The sequence below is a fragment of the Typopeltis vanoorti genome, chromosome 15, assembly GCF_054136105.1.
Source record: "Typopeltis vanoorti isolate ZY-2024b chromosome 15, IOZ_Tvanoo_1.0, whole genome shotgun sequence".
Lineage (NCBI taxonomy): Eukaryota > Metazoa > Arthropoda > Arachnida > Uropygi > Thelyphonidae > Typopeltis > Typopeltis vanoorti.
The window spans coordinates 21,568,860-21,593,163 of record NC_143563.1 but is presented as its reverse complement, the minus strand read 5'-3'; the positions used below and the strand labels follow the sequence as shown (position 1 = coordinate 21,593,163).

The 24,304-nt window shown below is 36.7% G+C and overlaps 1 protein-coding gene across 1 annotated transcript in view; it reads right to left on the bottom strand.

The window, feature by feature from the left end:
* Positions 1–24,304, bottom strand: part of Arf6 (ADP-ribosylation factor 6) — a 110,322-nt gene that overhangs the window by 49,426 nt on the left and 36,592 nt on the right. The window contains exon 2 of the mRNA XM_090405708.1: positions 16,288–16,404. Within this exon, the coding sequence (XP_090261834.1) occupies positions 16,288–16,369 (82 nt within the window). The 5' untranslated portion in view covers positions 16,370–16,404. The remainder of the gene's footprint in view (positions 1–16,287; positions 16,405–24,304) is intronic.

Here is a 24,304-nt window from a genome sequence, read left to right as displayed (position 1 = left end):
AATAATCAAAAGGAAACTAAGTCTATTTGGCCATATATGTAGAATGAATGATAAGAGAAAATTAAAAACGTTGGTGTTTGGAATGATTGAAGGAAAGAACAAAAGAGGAAGACCAAACAGAGATTGGGGCAATGACATCATCAAAAGGTGTAGAAACACTATACACAAAATGAGTCATTTTGCACAAAATAGAATGCAATAGAAGAATCATATCAAGATGGCAGCAGACACCTACGGGCATTGGACCCATGGTTGTTGATGATGATCAGATAATTTTTTTTTTCCTGTATAATTTTCATCTCTAGATTATAAATTAAAGATGCCAAGAAATTCATCTAGAGATGAAAATGAAAATTATACAGGAAAAAAAAATTATCTGATAATCTTATTTTTAAGATAAAACTTCTATATGCCAGGTGAATAATGTGTCCTGGCATATAGAAGTTTTCAAAGATGATTTTTGTGTGGTGGCAGGTTCAAAAATACCCTTTACCATAAATTCCCCTTTCTATGTGCACATGCAACACTCGTAGACTCTTCCATATCAATTCCGTAACATTACGGAGCCATTACATTATGAAAGTGTCACATTCTGATTCTGTAACCTAATGCTTTTTGCAATGAAATTTCGGGTAGTGCCATTAAATGTTTTTATCAATATGAAAGTGTACAAAACAACCGAAGACTGGATCCTAATGTGTCATGGTCTTAAAAGTCCACAGAGAAACAGATGATACTGTCAGCCTTCTGCAGGTGTACGAGGCCTGTTATCGAGAGCATTATGAAGAGAAGAAAAAAGTCACTGTACAGTTATCTCTTGATAATTTCATATGGAAGGTTGAATGGCCAATTTTTTTTATTATTATTTTCTCATACTATTTACATTTTATTATATTACTTTGCATTAATAATTACATACTGAAATATAATTTGTGTGTGCATCCTGTGAGTAAAAGTAACCAAAATAACCTTTAAAGCATGTTGAGGCACTACACATAAACATACTGTAAACATGTATGCAACAGTTGTGTGAACACAAATAGTACATGAATCTGCAAAAACATTCACAACCTATTTCAAAATTTGGAGGTGGTAGTATGATGGTATTGTCCAGTTTTTCCTGGTTTGGCTTCGGAACTTTGTGGTGCCATGAACATTGAGCTCTGAGAGGTATTTGAACATTCTAGACAATGCAATGCTTCCTACTTTATGAAATTTCTACAGAACTGACCATAAGGCTGCTGTAACTGGGTGGTTTGTGGACACAAATGTCACCACACTTGACTGGTCTCCACAGAGCACCCTGATCTCAACCAACTGAACATCTGTGGGATGAACTGAAGTGTTGGGTAAAGTCAAGGTAACATCTATCCCACAAGTCCTGGTTACATGCCTACAGATAGAATGGTCCAAAATTTCTATTGATTGCTGTCATATGCTTATGGAAAGTATGCACCATAGGACTGCTGCAGTCATTGCAGTGAAAAGAGGTCCTGCATCTTATTAAGGTGGGCATCATGGCGTCCATTAACTTCTTTCCAAGCACTGTATATTTCACTGCTAAAGGTATTTTCACGGGCATTGCTCCTTTGAATTCGCTGCTACAACTTTCTTCTAACCAGAGAAGAACTAGAGCAGGCACTGGCCACTATCCATATACTGTCCAGCTTCGAATACACCAAACTAACTTCTCATCAGCTTCCTTCATTCCATTCATCTCTATTCTTTGGAACAATCTCCCCATACTGTTTTTTCCACTGGGTACAATTCCCCCCCCCCCCACTCTTTAAATAACATATCAACAGGCTACTTTTTCTCCTTAATCACTTGCCCACACATGGCACCATAGTGTTATAAGTCTCATGACTTTTCATGTGTAGGATCAACATGAAAAAAAAGTATACATTATGGGAGAATCAACCCAATCTGGTTTCAACATTTGAGGTCTCAATCAGGAATAGCCAGACACAAGATGATACAAAGCCTGAATTAATGAAGTAGTAATATATTTTCTACATACAAGTAGCCTAGTCGAGAAGATATTTCATGTATAAATTATTTCCTTACACTTCAATAAAGGTTATAGAAGAATATGATTTTTTTTGTCGGGCGAGGTTGCTGGTCTCATAAGGTGGTGGCATGGCTTTTCCTCCTGCAACTAGGCAAAATGGCTGACACAATTTACAGAAAACCATACCTATAGGCATAACCACCTTATTCTTGAATAAGTTATGAAATCCAAGGGTACTTGTAAGGTCGTGGGCACTTAAGTGCCTGTTAGAGCCACTGATGATGACACTTCTTTTACTACTTGTACATGGAAAACACACACAGCCTCTGCAGCTCAGTCAGTTTTGACAATATACTTTGGTTGGAAAGACCTGGATTTGAAACCTGTCAAGGATGTGAAGAATCTTTATCAGGGCTTTTCAACTGAAGATGAGTTAGTTGAAGATGGAGGTAGAAAGGTTTCTTTCTGTTGGTAACTCAGGTTTTTCATTATTTAAAAAATAAAAGGGGAGGGGGGCAAACGAGCCAGAAGAACACAGACAATTTACATGTAAAATACAGTATAATTATAAGACTAATCACCCTATCCTGAAATAATAATTAGGAAATCGAAGAGTGCTTGGAAGGTTATAGGCACATAAGGGCCTACCAAAACCCATATGGAAAACACACACAGTCCCCGACTATAAAAGTTAGTCTGCAAACTTTGTAACTCTAATTTCATGTGAGTCAAATTTAACTCACCCCATCCTACTGTTTATGTGTTTTAAAGGGTATTTCTGTTAGTTTCATTCACAGATGCACATACAAATTAGATTTCAACCTACTAGGCATTAATATCCATCTTTCAATTGCTGATGATGTTATTGATGTTAAAATTTGTCATGATACATTTTAAAATTGTTATGGAAGCATCACATTCAAGAATGTTATATGACATACAGCAAGAGGAACTTACAGTAAAGATGTTTTTTAACGCCTGCTGCAACACAAAAATCAATTCTGAAAGCTTCTGAATATATAACAAGATACATTATATATCTGGTATAGAATTTTTAGAAGATAATTATCAGATAAGTATGTCATAATTTTCTGTTCCTCTTTCCAGTCATGGTTGTACTCTAGGTGCACACATACACACAAAATTATGAAAGTATATGAATACAAATTACGCAGCACATCCATGCTCAGTATTAAGGAAGGAGCATGCATGAGCCACAGAGCTGTTTTGTGTACTGCTATTGTTAGATATCATTTGTATTCATATACTTTCATAATTTTGTGTGTATGTGTGCACCTAGAGTACAACCATGACTGGAAAGAGGAACAGAAAATTATGACATACTTATCTGATAAGTATGTTGGCTTGGTTGGCTCCCACTGATGACACCTGAATAAAGATTGAAACCAGCCTGGGTGGTTACCCTTCCCATAATGCATTGCAATGTACATTGCTGGCATGGTTGGCCAAATGGTTAGCGTACTAGCTCTCCAACTTTGGGTTTGAATCCTGTTGTGGGCATGGATGTTTGTAATTGTCTTTAGATGATATATGAATTTCATTGGGTAGTGTAAGATCACCACACTGCTTTTATTGGAGGCCCGAAGTGGCTTGAAAAACCGGGTTTTTGAACTATGTAAAAAAGAGATTAAAAACTACAAAAATTATATATAAAATTGATCCTATACTAATTCACACTCATGCGTAGACCTACACTTTTACCGTGTAGGCATTCAGCATTCAGAACCAAAATCCTACGGAATATGTTGGTTGCTCCTTATTCCTAGAGGTGTCCTATGTCTGTAGAGGCAGGTGTTCATGGGGGAAGAAAAACCCAAGTTTCTGGGTGAAAAAACCCCTACCTTCGTAGGAAACCGGCTAACTCGCCTTTCATCAAAAGAGTCACTTCACGTCACTGACGGGAATCGTACCCAAGTCTTTCTGACCAAAGGGCTTTGTCTATACTGATTGAGCTACGCAAGCTCATAAAATTGTAATAAATTTAGTTTAATCCTTTATCCAAGCTCTCATCACTACTTGTCTTAGTATCTCCCATAATGAACAGCACATCTCCTTGCGGAGATGTATAATACTATGCATTAAGGGAAGGGCCACCACCCAGAATGGTTTTGACCTTTATTAAGGTCTCGTCAGTGGGAGCCAGACCCAGAGGTGGTGATACTAAAGTGGAAGCAATGGAGAGGTCATATTTACCTATACAAGTTGCCAAAAGATGTCTCACCTTATTATTAAATTACTCTGGAATTAGAGAAAGATGTTGGAAGTTTTTCCCACTTGGGTAGACTATAATAAATTTAATTTAATCCTTTATCCAAGTGTAAGCAAAGTTTGCACTTGAAGTATATTCAGAAAAACTTCCAACATCATTCTCTAAATCCAGAGTAATTTAATAACAAGTTAGACACCTTTTGGCAACTCGTATAGATAAATATGACCTCTCCATTGCTTCTACCTTAGTATCACCACATTTGGATCTGGCTCCCACTGACAAGACCTCAATAAAGGTTGAAACAGGTCTGGGTAGTGGCCCTTCCCTTAATGCATAGCATTATACATGTCACCAAGGAGATGTGCTGTGCATTATGGGAGATACTAAGACAAGTAGTGATGAGAGCTTGGTCCACCTTTATCACGAGTTGCCTCAGTCCTGAAGATACTTTAGGTGCAAACTTTGTTTGCTTACACTTGGATAAAGGATTAAACTAAATTTATTATAGTCTAACCAAGTGGAAAAAAACTTCCATCTTTCTCTAAATCCAGAGTAATTTAATAATAAGGTGAAACACCTTTTGGCAACTCATATAGGTAAATATGACCTCTCCATTGCTTCCACCTGAGTATCACCATCTCTGGGTCTGCCTCCCACAGACGAGACATCAATCAAGGTCGAAACCGGTCTGAGTAATAGCCCATCCTTTAATACATAGCATCATTTGACTGGTGGTGGGAGGACTAGGGGCCATGCATGGAAACTGGGCAAGAGCATGGTTGACAAGGGAGTTAGAGCTAGGTTTTTTACTTGGAGAGTGGTGAATGAGTGGAATAAGCTTCCAGAGTCTGTTGTGGGTGCTACGACCGTGAATGAGTTCAAGGCAAGGTATGATAGATACTGTGTCAATGTCGAATAGTTGTTCTAGACATGATGTTAGGCCTCCCACGATGAGTCTGTCGACTCCTTGGAGTTGCCCGGAACAACAATAATAATAACAATCATGCATGTCCGCAAGTAGATGTGCTGTGCATTATGGGAGATACTAAGACAAGTGGTGATGAGAGCTTGGTTCACCTTTACCATGAGTTGCCCCAATCCTAATGATGATGCTATTGATGTTAAAATTTGTCATGATAAAGTGTTACATTTTAAAATTGTTATGGAAGCATCACATTCAAGAATGTTATATGATATATAGCATTATGTCATATAACATAATGCTATATGTCATGGTATATCTTAGGTGCAAAGTTTGCACCTAAGATCACTTTATCCAAGTGTAAGCAAAATTTGTTTGCTTACACTTGGATAAAGGATTAAACTAAATTTATTATAGTCTAACGAAGTGGGAAAAAACTTCGAGCTCATAAAATTGATAATCAAAAAAGTTGGTTGTTGGTAGAGCAGTTAGTATTGAAAGGGGATCAATCTTTCGATGCTGTTGGCACACTCTCCCTCGATGAGTCTTTGGAGTCCCTGGAATAAAAGGAGGTGTCACATAATAATAATAAAATAGAAAGAAATCCTTAGCACACCAATGATATCAAATGTACTGTAGGTTTGCAAATAATAACCTTTCATGGGTGGGAGCAACATATAAAAAATACAAAATTCAAAAAAAAAAACGTCCAGAGGAAGTCTGTTTTTTACTTAGATAAAGGATTAAACAAGAACATAATTTCTTGTCAAGTACAATTCATTTTATTAAATCAAATAAGAAAAAACACTCATAAGATACAATAATACTGTGTGTTTCGAGATTTAACTAAAGCATTTAGGAGAACTGTTAATATAACCACATCAAAAATAAGAAAAATATCAAAACAGATTTGAGAACTAATTAAGAACACACACAAGTTCACTAAAATACAAAACAAGTTTATCCTTGTTTTGTATTTTATAGAACACTGTGTGTGTTCTTAATTAGTTCTCAAACCTGTTTTGATATTTTTCTTATTTTTGATGTGGTTATATTTAACAGTTCTTTTAAATGCTTTAGTTAAATCTCGAAACACGCAAAGTGTTATTGTATTTTAGAGTTTTTTAAATTACAACAATCAAAGGAATCATACAAGAAGTCATTCTCAAATGATCCCTTGAATAGGATGGCTAAACACGGAGTCACTGAAGTTGAAGATAATTACTCTCTTTTAACTATTTATGGGGATCATTTAGGAAACAAATTCTAGACTTTTAGACAGTTACCATATACAACTAACAATGCGACTATGATACATAGATTACATCATTTGTTTAAAATTTTAACAATTGTCTGAACATTCATTCTGATATAAAGTTCAGTTTCAAATTGGAAAGCAACAGATTCCTACTTTTTATTTATTTATGACATCCTCCTGGAGCAGAATCTTTGAACATAATAAACTGTTATTTCGTATACAGAAAGCCTATGCACACAGGAAGATACTTTCATGCAACATCCTGCCATCTTCCATCACAAAAAAATAGAAATAATAAAAACCCTGCTATGTGATGATAAAACACACATCTCCAGTTGTACAAGGAGGAAAAAAGAAAAAACTGAAACACCTCAGTCTCCTATCACAAAATGGATACAAGCAAAAAATTAAAGAATGTCCTATAAGTCTCCTAAATAAGGCAATAATCAGGATTACAGAGGAACATTCAATCTGACACATAAGGAAACAAGGAATAAAAGTAGGATTCACTCCTTTAAAGCAAGATAAAGTATTCTATGTCCTCCAAAACCTTTCTCTTCATAAATGTAAAAAACCTGAGAGAGATACACTGTCTGAACATAGGACAGAAAAGAGTTCATAACAAATTATCAAATACAGAAATTGCCTATACCGACTACAACAACTTCATTAGAACGTTTGAAAATACTTCAGAAATGTTAAGAAACCATGGTTAATGCAACAAAAATCAAGGAATTATCTTACATCAAGTCTGTTCATTTTCCATTAAAAATCTGGTACATGCAGACTTCTAATACGATACCCATTATAACATTATACAATCTACCTTGTGCTGTATGGTTAATTCTATTCAGCTGTCTGTTGTTAATATTACTGACTCATATGCAGTAAAATGACATTGCTGTAATAGTAAGTAGTATAAAAATCACTTAGAATATAATCTTCTGACTGGTACTTTTGAAATACAGTGTGGTTACTATAAAACTTCCATACTTACAAATTTTTGGTCAAACATCTACTCCAGCTACCTTATCTCATTTAACAATTTTTCGACCAATTACTTTCATTCAACATCTAGAATATTTTTATCCTCAGTTTTTATCTGATTCATTTTACAATACCTGTCCACCATTTTCCAAGCTTTTTTCATTACACTCCAGAATATCTGGAGTGTAATGAAAGATTCGAATCCATATTGGTGGAAAAAAAGAGCAAGCCCAGATTCCTTCACAGCGGTCTCCCACAGGGCTCCGTGTTATCCCTTTTACTCTTTAACATCTACGTGTACGACTTACCGCATATCAGCTCAAGCAAGTATATGTAAGCTGATGACTAATGATCCTACATCAATCTATCCTCCTTTGCCAACCTGGAATCAACCTTGAACACAGACCTGAACATTCTGGAAGAGTACTTCAAGCAGTGGTACTTGAAGCCAAATCCAACAAAAACTGTGTCCATAGTATTTCACCTGAACAATGCATTAGCAAATCGACACCCCAACCTTTCTTTCTGCGGAAAAATGGTAGAACACGAGCCTCACCCGAAATACCGTGGAACGAGCCTGACCTATAAAAGGCACATCACCCATCTGTCCAACAAAATTAAAATGAGAAACAATATAATTTCAAGGCTTGCTGGAACAACCTGGGATTCTGGTGCAGAAGTTCTAAGGTCGTCTGCACTAGCCCTTGCATTCTCTGCAGCAGAATATTGTGACCCTGTCTGGGAAAGAAGTGCACACACACTAACATTATAGACACCCAGCTAAACTCTACCATGTGCACAATTAGTGGGACAGCGAGAAGCACCCTTCACTCCTGGCTGCCTGTCCTATCTAACATTGCTCCACCAAACATATGGAGAAGACAAGCCTCGATTAAAGAATTTAATAAAGCAATGAGCAACCCACTCCTGCCCCTGCACCAGACTCTCATAAATCCACCTAGTCTTCGCCTAAAATCCAGAAAGCCTTTCTGGTCCATGGACGAACTCTTCAGCTGCCCTGCCATCAACACCTGACATGTGGAGAGAATACTGGTCCAACAATCTCCCAACAAACAGCTTCCTGGTAGAAGATCTTCCTGTGCTCTGCAGCCTGGTTTTAGCTCTTCCTAGGAAGATTTGGTCATCAATCAACAGGATCAGAACTAACCAGGGCAGATGTGGCTACCCACTACATAAATAGAGGCTGTTAGACCACCCTTATTGTGATTGTTCTCCGGTGGCTCACACGATTACTCATATTGTGAATGACTGCCCAAGGTGCCAATTTCATGGTGGCAGTCTACAGGACATCCACAAAGTGATGGATGAGGCCTTGGATTGGCTTTCCATACTGGACATTGACCTGTGGCTGTTCTGTATTCATTTTTCCATAAGAATAAATAAATCTTTTATATTCAAGTTTTTTTCATAACTTTTGTTTAGTTAATTATACACAGTTTTCCTACATTTTATCTGTATTTTGTGATAGTACATGCTGACTTACTTGACAGGAACTTTCAATATGATTTCTTCTTTCCTAGAACTTCATGGAAAAGGACCTGTCACATTAACTTTTTGAGCACATTATAAAGCTCTTACTTTTCTATCCTCACAGACAACTTACGATTTCTTGGCTGAAACAGGTTTCTTTAAATTTCGCTTTGCATTTGGAAACAAGAGCCAAAATGATCTTTAGTTCTTTCAAATTCACTTTTTCTCCAATAACGCTGACATACTTCAGTCCAGAATTTACTTCTGTTAGTTGTTTGACTTTGACTATTTAAAAAAATTTTTTTGTAGATATTTTTCAATGTGATACTTATTTTTATTCTACTCAGAATGAGATTTTCCCATTACAAATTCATATATCATTTTACTCTGATATCCCTATCAAAAATAACTTAAGATTCATTTTTGTTGTATGTTCTCTCCACGCGAATTTATGCAATCTTTATGTTGAAAAATTGTGTTAATATTAGTAATGGTTTTTTCCAAGTACCTGAACAGAAATTTTGCAGGTATTTATCATTATTAGCTCTGCACTTGTCACAAACTTTCTCAAAATATTTCCTACTCAACAAGAGCTGTTCCTTTTTCTTTGTCCATATGAAGATTTACAACTTTTGTTTCAATGAGTTGTATATACTATTTCAAAAAAAAAAAAAAAAAAAAAAAAAAAAAAAAAAAAAAAAAAAAAAAATCACATTAGAGCTCAATGTGTTAACTATTATATGATGGTCAATTTTTAAGAATGCAGAAAACTCACAGACTTACAAACTATCCACAACTAAAATAAAATTAATCGGGTTGTTCAACTTGATTTTAACTTAAAAAAAAATTTTTTTAAGCTAAATATCTTTTTTCTCCAGTTGAATTTTTAAAAATCTATGATTTATCAAAGAAAGAGCCATATAGCTTCATTTTGGCAATGAAAAATAAACAGAAATAGGGAATATTAAACATCCACTATTATTTCAAAGTCAAATATATGTCGAAACTTCAAAAGTTTCAAAAATTTGAACAGAGCTTATGAGAATACAATCCCTGACATTAAAGTTGCCTTAGCTTGCCCTACTTAAAAGATACAAGTACTGCCATGTATTTGTAATTTGAGCACATCTACCAACCATCCACAGCATCTACTGTTTGTTCTTCAGATAATGAAAATGAATTGAATGGAAATTCATGATTGAATTCAAAAAACAGAATAGAGTTGTGATGAATTCACATCAAAACTAAATAATGCAATAAATTACAGTAACCAAGGTATTTTCTAATAAATCAAGTTCCAATTAAAGTAATAGAATGCTTAAAATCATTACTAATGAAACATTTTAAGACTGTATACAATAAAAATTTGTAGACTAGCATATAAATTTATAAAACAAATAATATTCAAATATGTAAATTATGCAATTTTTTGTTGCAAGCATCTTTAAATCAAACTAGCAACTTGAAAAAAATCCCTCCACTCACTAAATTAGTAAGCAGAGATCTGAAGAGCATGAATGACTAGTGGAGTTAAAAAAATAAAAAAAAAATAGAGAAGTAAGGAAGGTGATCAGTCAAGTTTATATGAAGGATGTCCAGAAAGTAAGTTCCGATGGGCTATCAGAGAAACAATATACTTACAAAAAAAACTTTATTAGAAATGAAACATCTTTCACTACTTTTCTACATAATTTCCACCACTATTCAGGCACTTATCATAAAGGGGCACAAAGAGTTGTATACCTTAGTCGTAGAAGGTTGCTGCCTATGATGCAAACCATGTATTGACTGCTTCTTTGACCTTGTCTTGAAACCGCCAGCCACCAAGGAAAGATTTCAGATGTTTGAACAGGTGAAAGTCACGTGGCGTGAGGTCAGGACTATATGGGGGATGATGGAATTGTTCCCAGCCGAAGATGGCAAGAAGTTATTGTGTTACGCCAGCCGTGTGTGGGCAGGCGTTATCATGAATCAAAACAATACCCCTGGTTAGCATGCCACGTCGTTTATTCTGGATCGCACAATGCAGTTTTAAAGGTTTGGCAGTACATACTCGCATTGATTGTGAAGCCTTGACCCAAGAAGTCTACCAGCAAAATTCCTTGCCTGTCCCAAAACACAGCACACATGATTTTCCGAGCGGAAACGGTTGTCTTCAATTTCGTCTTGACTGATGATAAGGTGTGGCTCCACTCCATAGACTGTTGTTTGGATTCAGGGATTGAGTGAGACACCCAAGTCTCGTCCCCAGTGAAAAGTCTGCTCAGGAAAGCATTGCCATCCTCATGGTAGTGTGTCAAGAATTCCAATGCACTGCCCAGCCGATTTGCTTTGTGTTGTTCTGTAAGCAACTTCAGCACCCAAGGTGCACACAATTTCCAATAATTCAGTTTCTCCGACACAATTTCATGAAGACATGAACGTGAAACTTCTGGAAATTGCAGCGAGAGTGAAGTCATAGTGAATCTCCTATTCTGTCCAATCTTCTCTTCAACCGAACACACCAAATCATCAATCACTAAAGATAGTTGCCCGGCTCTGTTCATCATCATGCACAACCTGTCCTTCCTTCATTAAAAAGTCTTATCCATCTTCGTACCATTGAATCATTCATTGTGTGTTCTCCATAAACCTCAATAATTTGCCAATTAATTTCAGCTGCTTTAACATTCCTCGCATTCAAGAAACAAATCACTGACCTAATTTCACATGCAGCAGGCGATTTGATTTTCTTAAACATAAACGCACCAAGAAGCATACGCACTGCGAGCATGTCTGAAAATGGCACCAACACCTTGCTGAGGAATCAAACTCAGCACGCATGCACACCATTGTAATTGCAGCGCTGCAGTGAAAATATTTAAAAACGGAACTTATTTTCTGAATGTCCCTAATATAAAGTGGTTTACATAAATTAAGGAACAAAGAAAAATCGTGATAATTCAGGGAATGGAAAAAAACACATGAAAGTCAGATATTTCATGTAAAAAGTGATGCTGAGTCTGGTTATTGTATACAAATGGGTGGCAATATATGCATATGAATTGGAGCATAAAACAGGCACTTTGGGAGTGGTTTTTCATTTCAAGACATTATGCTGGAGATTTAATAGAGTATCAACAGCACTAAGAAAGGATTAAAAACTAATTTTTAATGCTTCCAATATTTCATCTCAGTAACTGATACATCTTCCAGTAGTAAAAATAACACTTGGAACGCACACACAAAGGCAACATAATGCACACTGAAACATGAGGCTACAATGACTAAAGTTCTATCTAGTTGGAGTACTCTCCATATGCATTTGTAGACAGTCCAGGGTGTAAATTGGGACTTCTAATGATTAATTAAAGGATATGAAAGGGTTGTTGGAAGAAGTGAGAGTGAAGAGCGAGAAAGTGAAAATCTTAAGTATATTATCTCAATATGATAAAAATGAATTAAGAAGAAGGGCTATGATTGCAAACGATTCGATGCATAGGCTGTGTAGAAGGAATAGATGCAAGTTTTTGGATATGTGGAGTGAGTCTGAGGGAAGATTAGATTTCGATGAGAAGGACGGCCTACACTTGAATATGTTCAGTATCAGGAGTCTTGAAAAACTAATAACTGGTATGAGACTTAACACAAAAGAGTCAGGGAAACTAAATTATAATGGAGGGAATGGTGAGAATGTGTGTGAGAGTGACAATGTTATGTAACCATGTTAATGATGGGAGTGGGCATTATCATGGAAATGATTACGAGAAGAGAACGATTTCGACTTTGTGTTCGTTCATCCAGTTTGGGCTCATCAAACATGTGCTGTGCAAAGATGTCTGCATATATAAGACACTAAAGAAGAACAGAGATCTGCAAGTTATAAGACACTAAAGAAGAACAGAGATCTGAAAGTTATCCAACTGTGTCATGCAGACTACAGAGAAGAATATAGAAAAGAACACAGGTGGCTTATTATGTATGTACATGAACGTAGGAGTATCAGAAATAATGGGGTAGAATTTGTTGCCTTGGTCAATATGCTGAAATCTCAGATTGCATGCATTAGTGAGAAATGTTTATAAGAATCATACTAACTAGTATCGAGTGTAAAGGGTACAGTATTTTTAGGAATTAGAGAAAGATGTTGAAAGTTTTTTTCCACTTGGTTAGACAATAAATTTAGTTTATTATTAAATTTAATCCTTTATCCAAGTGTAAGCAAACAACATTTGTGCCTGAAGTATCTTCAGGACTGAGGCAACTCATGGTAAAGGTGGACTAAGCTCTCATAATTTGTCTTATTATCTCCAATAATGCAAAACCCATCTCCTTGTGGACATGTATAATGCTATGCATTAAGGGAAGGGCCACTACCCAGACTGGTTTCGAACTTTATTGAGGTCTAGTCAGTGGGAGCCAGACATGAGTTGCCTTAGTCCTGAAGATACTTCAGGCACAAACTTTGTTTGCTTACACTTGGATAAAGGATTAAATTAAATTTATTATAGTCTAACCAAGTGAAAAAAACTTTCAACATCTTTCTCTAAATCCAGAGTAATTTAATAATAATGTGAGACACCTTTTGGCAACTCATATAGGTAAATATGACTTCTCCATCACTTCCACCTTAATGCATAGTATTATACATGTCCACAAGTAGATGTGCTTTGCATTATGGGAGATACTAAGACGAGTGATGAGAGCTTAGTACACCTTTACCACTAGTTGCCTCAGTCCTGAAGATACTTCAGGTGCAAACTTTGTTTGCTTACACTTGGATAAAGGATTAAACTAAATTTATTATTTTTAGGAAGGATAGAAGAGGAGAGGGCATGCTATTAATGATATTGGATGACTTGAATTCAATTAGTGTTGAGACCTATGATTGTGATACTAGTAACAGTTTTTTTATGTGGCAGTGAGTTTGAAGCCATCTAATCTTGTCAGCCCCGCAACCCCTCAAAGAAACCTTATTTCAACCACTTGAATTTGTCTGCATTCTTTCGGTCATTACCCAGCTCTCATGACCATAGGTGAGGATGGGGACATAGACTGTATTGAAGACAGCCAGCTTTGCCTTCTGGCTTAACTCCCGCTTCAATACTGTTCATGAAATCAGATGAATTGAATTCATAATGGGTGACTTTTCTGCTACCCAAACATTGATTAGGTAGCAGTAAAATCTCATGAGAAGAATGAAACGGAATTTATTGAGCTGTTGCAAGACAACTTCCTCAAGTTGCATGTGACAGAAGCAAATCAAAGTCTAAGAGTGTTAAGATTTGATTATAGTGTCAGAGGGTGTTTCATCCATCCATCTTCAAGGCCCACCTTTCCTAATTGGGTTGTGGGGACAGCAGCTGCAAGAGGGACTTCCAATGGTCATGATCCTCCATCACGAAGCTCAGGTGTTCTGGTGGAACTCCCAGACATGTCCACCCAAGGTTTTGGATATGGTCTATCCAGCGAGTCCTTGGCCTTCTGCATGGCCTACCCACCCTCTGGCTTGGCAAAGAGGGCCTGCTGGGGAGCCTCTCATATCTCATTCTGACCAGGTGCCCATACCATCGTAACTGTGATCTCTCAACAGGGAAAATCAGTGGTTGAGTATTGAGGGTTTTCCGAATTGCAGAGCTTCTGACCCTATCGAGTCTTGTCAGCCCTGTAACCCCTCGAAGGAACCTCATTTCAGCCGCTTGGATTCGTGTCCGCATTTTTTCAGTCATTACCCAGCTCTTATGACCATAGGTAAGGATGGGGACATAGACTGTATTGAAGACAGTCGGCTTTGCCTTCTGGCTTAACTCCTGCTTATACTACTTTATACTACCGAACATAAGACATATGCTATGCTAAAGTTAACTATTCATATGTTATGAATAGTTATTTTAAAGACATAACTATTCTGCATCCGGTTGGCGATAGTGATCATGTCACTTGGGAAGTGGCTAAGTTTATGAACTTTCCATTCAGTAAAGGTTGCATGCTGAACACAAAGCAGGAAATGATGACCTACTGAGGAGTAAATTGAGTTCAGTGCAATGGTACTGGTTGCTGGATGGCAAGAATACTGACAGTGCATGGGAAGCATTTAAAAAATACTTAAATGATGCAATATCAGAATGTCTTCAATAGTTCAAACAATAAATAGGTAGGAGTCAAATGGATGTGTAATCTTATTAAGTAAGAGATTTGTAGTAAAAAAGATGATGTCGAAGGAATACTGTGTGCATGAGGATGATGTCATTTATGATAATTATAAGCAGCAGGCCATCACAACTGCTGTACAGAAAGCTAAGTGAGTATGAAAAGAAACTGGCCCTGCAAGCTAAAGATAACCTTAAAGAATTCTATCGATACGCTGCAAGTGAAAGAAAGAATAACTCTACTGAATGCAGACGGTGCAAGGGTGACAGATGCAGAATAGTTGTAACTAATGAGTGCCCATTTTGCTAATAGCTATCAACCTGGTGTATGCAACATTGACTTCACAGCTACCTCTTCACTGGTGAAAAAACTCATTTGTATGAAGAGGAGGTATTAGAGCTGTTGCACAAACTGAAGAATTCAGCAACAGGGACTGATGGGATATCAGCACAGGTGCTAAAAGAGTGTTCAGCTGAACGGGCTATATAATTTGAGTCTCAGAACAGGAAAGATTCAGCAGGAGTGGAAAGAATGTATGGTAATCCCATTGCACAAGGGTGGTGTAAAGACCTATGTATCCAACTATCAGTATTTCAGGAGTGGTGGTGAAGATTTTGGAAAAGTTTAGGGCTTGCATTCAGAAATCGGTTGACAGTGAATCTCTACTTTGCAATGGGTTTACTAATGGAAGGTCATGTTTTAGCAACTTGCTCACATTCTATAATAATAATAATAATGTTACCATTCTCAGGCCAGTTTGCCATGGCAAAACTAGCACCTGAGAATATCAAGTTATTTGTTCAAGTGATGTTGTGAGCATGCCAGACAGGTTAAGTAGATTATAGGCATTTGCCATTGAGTATGTTCTGAAAATTACCAACATGCATATCTCTATCCATGACTACTGTAGTATTACTTTTGTTTACTTAATACTTGAACATTCTTGTGTCATTTTCTGAAGTGTCAACCATTTTGATTTTGTGATATTTCTGCATGGTTGTGTGGATATGAGAAGTATGGGTGTACTGTTTGTATGTGAATTAAATCTGCAGTGTCTTTTGGCAATTTCCTTCGTTTTATGTTTGCAGTGATGTCAACCTTGGGGATTGACAGATGAAGATAAAACAAAGTTGATATCTTTGGAAAAAATTCAGTAATTGTAAAAGCTATTGTAATGTTCACAGCACTATATAATCTTGAAGACATTCAGTATTCTCACAAACAACAGTATACATATCTATACTTCATTATAAGGATACTTGTTTTGCCTGCAGCATCTAATCCCAACATAAGAATTCTCATTTCTTTATTGCCAAATATTTTCGAGAGTAGTTTTCCCATCTTAGAGCTGTTTCCCCCAACTCACCAGGTAATACCTATATGAAAAGTGCATAAATGTTAAGAAAGAAGTTATCAATGAGAAAAATTTTATTACTACAAAATAATACAATTTCACAAAAGACTATCAAAGATTTTATATCATTGAGATATATGTGGAACTCACTTTCTGAATATATATGAATATTATGAATGCTTATCTTAAATACCAACAAATAATATAATAACAAGTAATCCAAACAAAGAATGATGAGTAAGCCATAAACTTTCATGTATACTGTACTGGTAGCTATGACAATCCCCATTCATAAAAACCTGCAGTTTTCACAAATGGAGACCTAGGATTTAGAATGCCAAAATCATGAAGTTTCATAAGCAGAGGCTTTGGAGTTATCAACCCACACAACATACTATTGCTGGAGGCCACTAAACTCAAAACATCAACAATAGTATATCACTTTAGGCTTTCAATAAACAAGATGGCAGTGTTACATTAGGTGATGGAAATTGTTTAGATATGAAAACATCTGCAACCATTTATGCTACAGTGTGATTTTATGATACAAAAATGCATACACTCTTAATGAGTGTCACAATGAGAGAAGTGGTTAAGAAACAAAGAAAGCTACTGATATACTTCTTTATCAGCTAGAGATTACAGCTAAAGCACATAAGGTAATGAGAACAGTGCATTGTTTTTTTCTGGGTGGTTTGATTCTTTGGTGGGATGAAACACCAGAGTTTCAGAAGGGAAAAATCCAGCTAACTTTGTATGAGACTGGCTAACTCACCTTCAGATGAAAAACACCCTTATATAAGGATTCTGCATACTGTAAACAGGATTCAAATCTGGGTCTTGCCAACCAAAGAGAACCATCAATCCCAATTGAAGCAAAGAAAACTGTTCAAGAGGACACAGGTAGATGGAGTGAAAGAAGAGGATGAGAAGTTGATTTAGTAGGTGTGAAATTTGTACCATGAATGGATGTCGACCAGCAGTAGCAAAGAGAAATGGTAAGGAATAATGGATGCCAGTGCACCTGTGAAAATACCTACAGAAAAGTCATAAAAAAAAAAAACTACAGATCACATGAGATTGTGGTTGGAGTAGTTTCGGTGTACAAGAAAGATGGAGACACTCATTAACCAGATGTCCTTTTGTCAAGCATTCTGAGGAAGGTATTCCAGTGTACCATCCAAAATGTAAGAAATATGAGGTGGTAGTTGTATTCAGATTAACAGCTATTCAGTGAGAAGGAAAAGGAAACAGGTTTTTTGGAGACTAAGGAGGCTACAGACATGATATATTCGTGTCAGGAAAGGCTAAGGGTGCAAACAATCCAGGAGAAATCTAATCTTACCTGCAAATCTCAATATTATCAAAAGTAAAAGAAAATTGAAGTAGGATCTTTCTTGTGAGAGTAAACAAGGACTGTATTGTCCTCATCCCATTACACGAATGGTAAAGAGATCAGTGTTTAAAGCATTGGTTATGGAAAATCCTGAAGACTGGAATGTCTGAATACAACAAGGTTTATTAAATGAAGGCAAAGAAAGAAGTGTGCTATCATCAGAAAAGCTATTAAGGTCAGAGATAAGCTCATTTATAAATAGGAGGAAAAGTGTGGAGGAAAGCATGAAGTCTTGAGGCAGACCAGCACTAGTGAGAAACATAGGACTGCAGAATGTTGGATATGGAAAGAGATTAAGGGAGCAGGTTGAAAATGGGTGATATGATAGCTATTTATGTTAGTGAGGGGGATTAATACAGAAGACATTATAAAAAGAGTAGAAGGTGAGCAGGAGAAGAACAAGAGACCATCCCTTTGCAAGTTGTGATGAAGTATGCAAGGAATAGACTTTTTATATAGAGAATTGTAAATAAGTGAGCATGATCAGAATATAATGTGAATGGTGGGAGCATTATGGATTTTAAGGCTCAATATGATAAATATGTTAGATGAGTGAATCCCCTCCCCAACTCACAATGACTCTGCTAATACCATGCAGGCTGATGTGATAATTATTATTATTAGATCTCTAGGTATGATCACATATGAAAATGAAAAAGATATAAATGTAAAAATTGCAAAATATTTAAAAATAACAGGTGTAATTAACTCTATATTTAAACCAAACCTAGTTCAAAAACAAACCAGATGAAAAGTATACAATACATTAGCCCTTCCAGTCCTAATGTATGGAAGCGAAATCTGGACAATAAAACAAAAAAAACAAAGATCAGTAACAGTAGAAATGAGGTTTATGAGAAAAAATGCAAAGTATACCCTATTTGATCACAAAAGAAACGAAGAAATTATGAAAGAATTAAACCAAGAACCAGTAATAGAAAAAATTAAAAAATATAAACATAAATGGATGGAACACGTTCAAAGAATGAAAACAGAAAGATTACCAAAACAAGCCTTAAAGTACAAGCCATTAGGAAAAAGAAAACGACGTTTGCAGGACGTCCTCTTAAACGATGACTTCTAAGGCCGGAACAGGCCATGCAGGCCTAAATACTTGATATACGTGATGATGATGACTAGATCTCTAGGTAGTCAGCTCATCAATGGAAGTTATACATCACCCACACCAGCTGTTATTCCTTCTTTTAAATTCATTCACACTAGATGCACTCACCACTTCAAAAGGCAAATTATTCCATTCACTTATGGTTCTATGAGAGAAAAAACTAGCTCTCATTCTTAACTGCACCCAAACTTCCACAAGGAATTGGGTAAACACCTAGAAAACCAAGAGAAGTAAGCTATTTTTCTGACAGTATGAAAGGCAACAAATGTTCAGAGGTTTTAAAATTCATTATACATTCAGAAATTCCTTACATATAAGGAAGAGTACAAGTGATTTTCTCTTGATCAGAAGAGGCAGGAAGTCTTTAGCTGCTAAATGTTTTTTTTTTTTTTTTTGTGAAGACTGCACTAAGACCATTTGATAAAAAAAAAAAGATGACTTTATGCTGTAATTGCTTCTAGAAGTTAATCTGAAGAACACAAAGAATCAGCATGATGTACTAATCCCACTTCAAGTAGGTTATGGTGTGATTCTGCATGAATATAGTAGCATGTATGAGTCTCCTTCCAATTCTATCTGATTTTGTCATCTTTTTCTAAGGTGAAAAAGAAGTAATGTTTCAAAATTGGAATACCATGAATAAGCAAACTGCTAGTCATGTTTAGGTGGTAGATGACAATTAGGATAAGGAGAACAATGACAATTAGGGATAAGGAGGTAGCTATGTCAATGTATAAAGCACTGGTCACAACACACTTAGACTGCTGTGCTTGGATTTAGTCATCTAGTTTTCTCACATTGTGATACAGAAACAATGGAGAAGGTTCAGAAATCGGTGAACAAGGTAGTTTCAGAACTCTGGAATGTTGGTTATGAAGAGAGGTTAAAGAAATGTAAACAGCAGAGCATGTGTGTGTGTGTGTGTGTGTGTGTGCGCACGCACGTGTGTGGTGGTGGGAGTGGGAATAGGTGAAAAGGAGGTGGTTTGATAGATATTATGTTAGTGCGGGGATTAATACAAAGTAGATTTTAAAAAAGAATAGAAGATGAGAGGGAGAACAAGATACCATCCCTCTGCAAGTTGTGTAAATGTGTGGTGAAGAAGGATGCAAGGGATAGATGGTTTTATATGCAGACTGGTAGAAGCATGAAGGCTTTTAAGGTTCAATATGATAGATGTTAGTTGAGTGACTGTCCTTCCCCCCCCCCCATGAATCTGCTGGCACCATTTAGTCTGATGTGATAATTATTATCATTGTTATAACAGATCTCCATGGCATTGAGGAGTCAATGGAGGCTATACATCACCCACACCTTCTCTTCCATTCGTTCATGTTAGATGCACTCTCCACTTCAAACTGTTCCACACTCTTGCTGCTCCGCGAGAGAAAAATCTAGTTCTTACCTCCTTTCTTAACCACACAAACTTAACTTCCACACATGCACCCCCAATCCTCTCCCTGCCTTCCATATCTTGAAAAATTTCATCAATTTATATCCTATAAAACCTCCTCAGAAGTTCTCAATCTATCTTCATAATCTACATTCCATAATCCTGAAAACATTTTTGCAACTCTTCTTTGTAGCCTCTGCAGCTTCTTTATTCCTTTGGAACTCAGTAGAACAAATCTGTGCACAGTATTCCAGGTGTGGTAATATCAAGGACTTATTATCATCATGCCTGTTAAGGATTTAGGCTAGAGTGGTCTGCTCCGGCCATCGACGAAATCTTGTTATCCATTACTATTTTAGATTCTTACTGGATCTAAAATAGTAATGGATAACACTCAACTAAAATAGTAATAGATAACAAGATTTTAGAACAGGTGAATTCATTTAACCACCTAGGATGTATGATTACATATGAAAATGAAAAATATATAAACCTAAAAATTGCAAAATATTTAAAAATAACAGGCGTAATTAACTCTATATTTAAACCAAACCTAGTACAAAAACAAACCAGACCAAAAGTAGACAATACATTAGCCCCTACCAGTCCTATTGTATGGAAGTGAAATATGGACAATAAAATAAAAAGACAAACAAAGATTAATAACAGCTGAAATGAAGTTCATGAAAAAAAAACTGCAAGTATCCTATATTTGATCACAAAAGAAATTATGAAAGAATTAAACCAGGAATCAGTAAGAGAAAAAATTAGAAAATATTTGGAACATGCTGAAAGAATGAAAAGAAAACAAGCCTTAAATTACAAACCATTAGGAAAAAGAAAACTAGGACATCCTCTTAAGAGATTCAACGATCAAGGACTTGTAAAAAGGCAAAATGACTTCCTTATCTTTACATGTCAAGGTTCATTTCAGCATTTCAATAATCCTCTGAGTTGTGTTTAAAATTTTGCCATGTGACTCTTGAACTTCAACTTTCTATCCATTATACTTCCAACATCCCTAAGCCTTATCAGTTACTAAAAGCAGGATCCCACCAATATAACATGCTGTTAGATATCTCATCATGCCAAAGTTCATGACTTTACACTTACTAACATTGAATTAACAGCCATAAAGAGAATGGATACACTATAGTACTGTTGGACTTTTCTAAGGCATTTGATAGGGTATAACATGAAGGGCTATTGCATAAGCTGGAGGAAATGGGATTGGAATATAAATTAATTTCTTGAATAAGTGGGTGGCTGAAAGTGGTATATGGAGAGGGTTGAATCTGCCAGATTTAAGGTGACCTGTGGTGTGACAGCAGGGATCAGTCCTTTAATCTATATATTAATGATATTGGGAAGAGCTTGATCTTCAGTTGTTTGCTGATAATGCAAAAATAGGCAGGGGCAATCAGATGCTACTTCTCATAAATGTATGAGAAGTAGCATCTGATTGCCCCCGCCTATCTTTGCATCATCAGCAAACAACTGAAGATCAAGCTCTTTCCAATATCGTTAATATACAGATTACAGGACTGATCCCTGCTGGCACACCACAGGTCACCTTATATCTGGCAGATTCAACCCCTCCTCATATACCACTTTCAGCAACCCACTTATTCATGAAATTAATTTATATTCCAATCCCATTTCCTCCAGATTATGCAATAGCCCTTCATGTTATATCATATGAAATGCCTTAGAAAAGTCCAACAGTACTATAGTGTATCTATTCCCTTTATTCAACTTATAATATTATAAAATATGAGCAAATTGCCAGCCATGATCTCTAGTAAATCCATGCTGTTCCTTGCAAAGTATAACTTGTTTGCCCAACCAATTTGATACAATTTTATTAGTTAACTGATCTGCTTGGTATTAATCATTATTTTGGTTTCTTGTTGATTGTGGTTGTGTTGTAATTGGAGAATTAAGTAGTAAGGGAGATGAGATATATGTAACAGAGTGGAGTGCCCTCCTGCATTGAGTCCTTCGAGGTGCCACGTTGTGATAATAATAATGATTTTTAGCCAATGTTTTTTCTGCTTTCTGTTTCATTCTTGGCAATGTTAATGTCATCTGCATATGCTACAATCTGTGCTGATTTGCTTATTAGAGTATGCAATATCTATTGGCAACAATCTGATAATGTATTCCAAAGATAAGTTAAAAAGTATTGGCTATTTAATATATTGAAATCCATCTTTTAGTATCCAGAGCACAGAAGATTTGTTCTGAAGAATTCTGGAGAATCTCTAAAACAAGAATTGGAAAGTATCAAAGAAACAGCCTTACTAAATGGATATAATCCAATAACACAAAAAAAAAACAATTACTCCTCTCCTACAAATCAACCCAGACAAGAAGAACCCACAGGACTCCTATATCAGATATTAAAGACATCTTTGAATGTTTGGCAAAAATTATGAAGAAATATCAACTCACTCCTTACAAACCTATCAACCAAATTCAACTAGAAGTTGAATTTGGTAGAAGCACAACTGAAATCTTCACTTTAAGGCAAGTCTTTGAGAAATCCTGGGAATATGCCAAGAATGTCTACACATGTTTTGTGGACTTGGAGAAGGCATATGACCGGGTTCCTCGGGATAAGCTTTGGCAAGTAGTACAGGAGTATGGAGTGGATGGTCAACTATTAGCTGCCATCAAATCCCTGTATGAATGCCCAGAGTTTTGTGTCAGCGTAAACAGCACAAAGTCTGAACCTTTCACAGTCTCTGTTGGCCTCTGCCAAAGGTGTGTTTTGTCACCCCTCCTTTTCATAATATTTATGGACTGGATTGATAGGCACAGCCGAGGCGGTGAGTGTGTCAGAATTGGAAGATGTAGCATTGGACGTCTGCTTTTTGCAGATGACCTAGTTCTGCTTAGCTCTTCCACAGATGACATCCAGGAGACCTTAGATAGGTTTGTAGCTGTTTGTGCAGATGCCGGAATGAAGATCAGTGTGGCCAAAACTGAAACATTTGTGGTCTCAAGACAACCATCCCAATGCACTCTACATGTGAGTGGAGTCCCACTGAAGCAGGTGGAGAAGTTTAAATACCTTGGGTCCATATTCATGAATGATGGAAAATGGGACGTAGAGCTAGATACTCGAATTGGCTTAGCAAGCTCAATATTACGGGAGCTTGAGTGTTCAGTAGTATTGAAGCAGGAGTTAAGACAGAAGGCAAAGCTGGCTGTCTTCAATACAGTCTTATGTCCCCATCCTCACCTATGGTCATGAGAGTGGGGTAATGACCGAAAGAATGTGGACACGAATCCAAGCGGCTGAAATGAGGTTCCTTCGAGGGGTTGCAGGGCTGACAAGACTCGACAGAGTCAGAAGCTCTGCAATTCGGGAAACCCTCAATACTCAACCGCTGCTTCTCCGTGTTGAGAGATCACAGTTACGTTGGTACGGGCACCTGGTCAGAATGCCACAAGAGAGGCTCCCTCAGCAGGCCCTCTTTGCCAAGCTAGAGGGTGGAAGGCCAAGGACTCAATGGATAGATTATATCCAAAACCTTGGGTGGATATGTTTGAGAATCCCACCAGAACACCAGAGTTTGGTAGCAGAGGATTGTGACCATTGGAAGTTCCTCTTGCAGCTGTTGCCTCCAGAACCCAATTAGGAAAGATGGGCCTTGAAGATGTATGCATTTGGTGTGCATTAAGAGGGACAGCAAAAGGCCTAGCTACACCACTGTTATCAAATGATGCAATTTTTGTATTATGGAAGGTGGGAAGAGGATGCAGAGCATCCATGGAAGTTAAGTTTGTGTTGTTAAGAAAGGGATAAGAGATAATTTTCCTCTCACAGAGCAGTGAGTGAGTGAAACAGTTTCAGTGATGAAGGGATGAGTGTATCTATTATAAATGAGTTTACAAGAAAGTATGACAGCATGTGTAGATGATGTATGGCCACCCATGAGTCATTGACTCCCTGAGGTCTAAGATAACAATAAGAGTACACATCAATTTCACTTCCATCT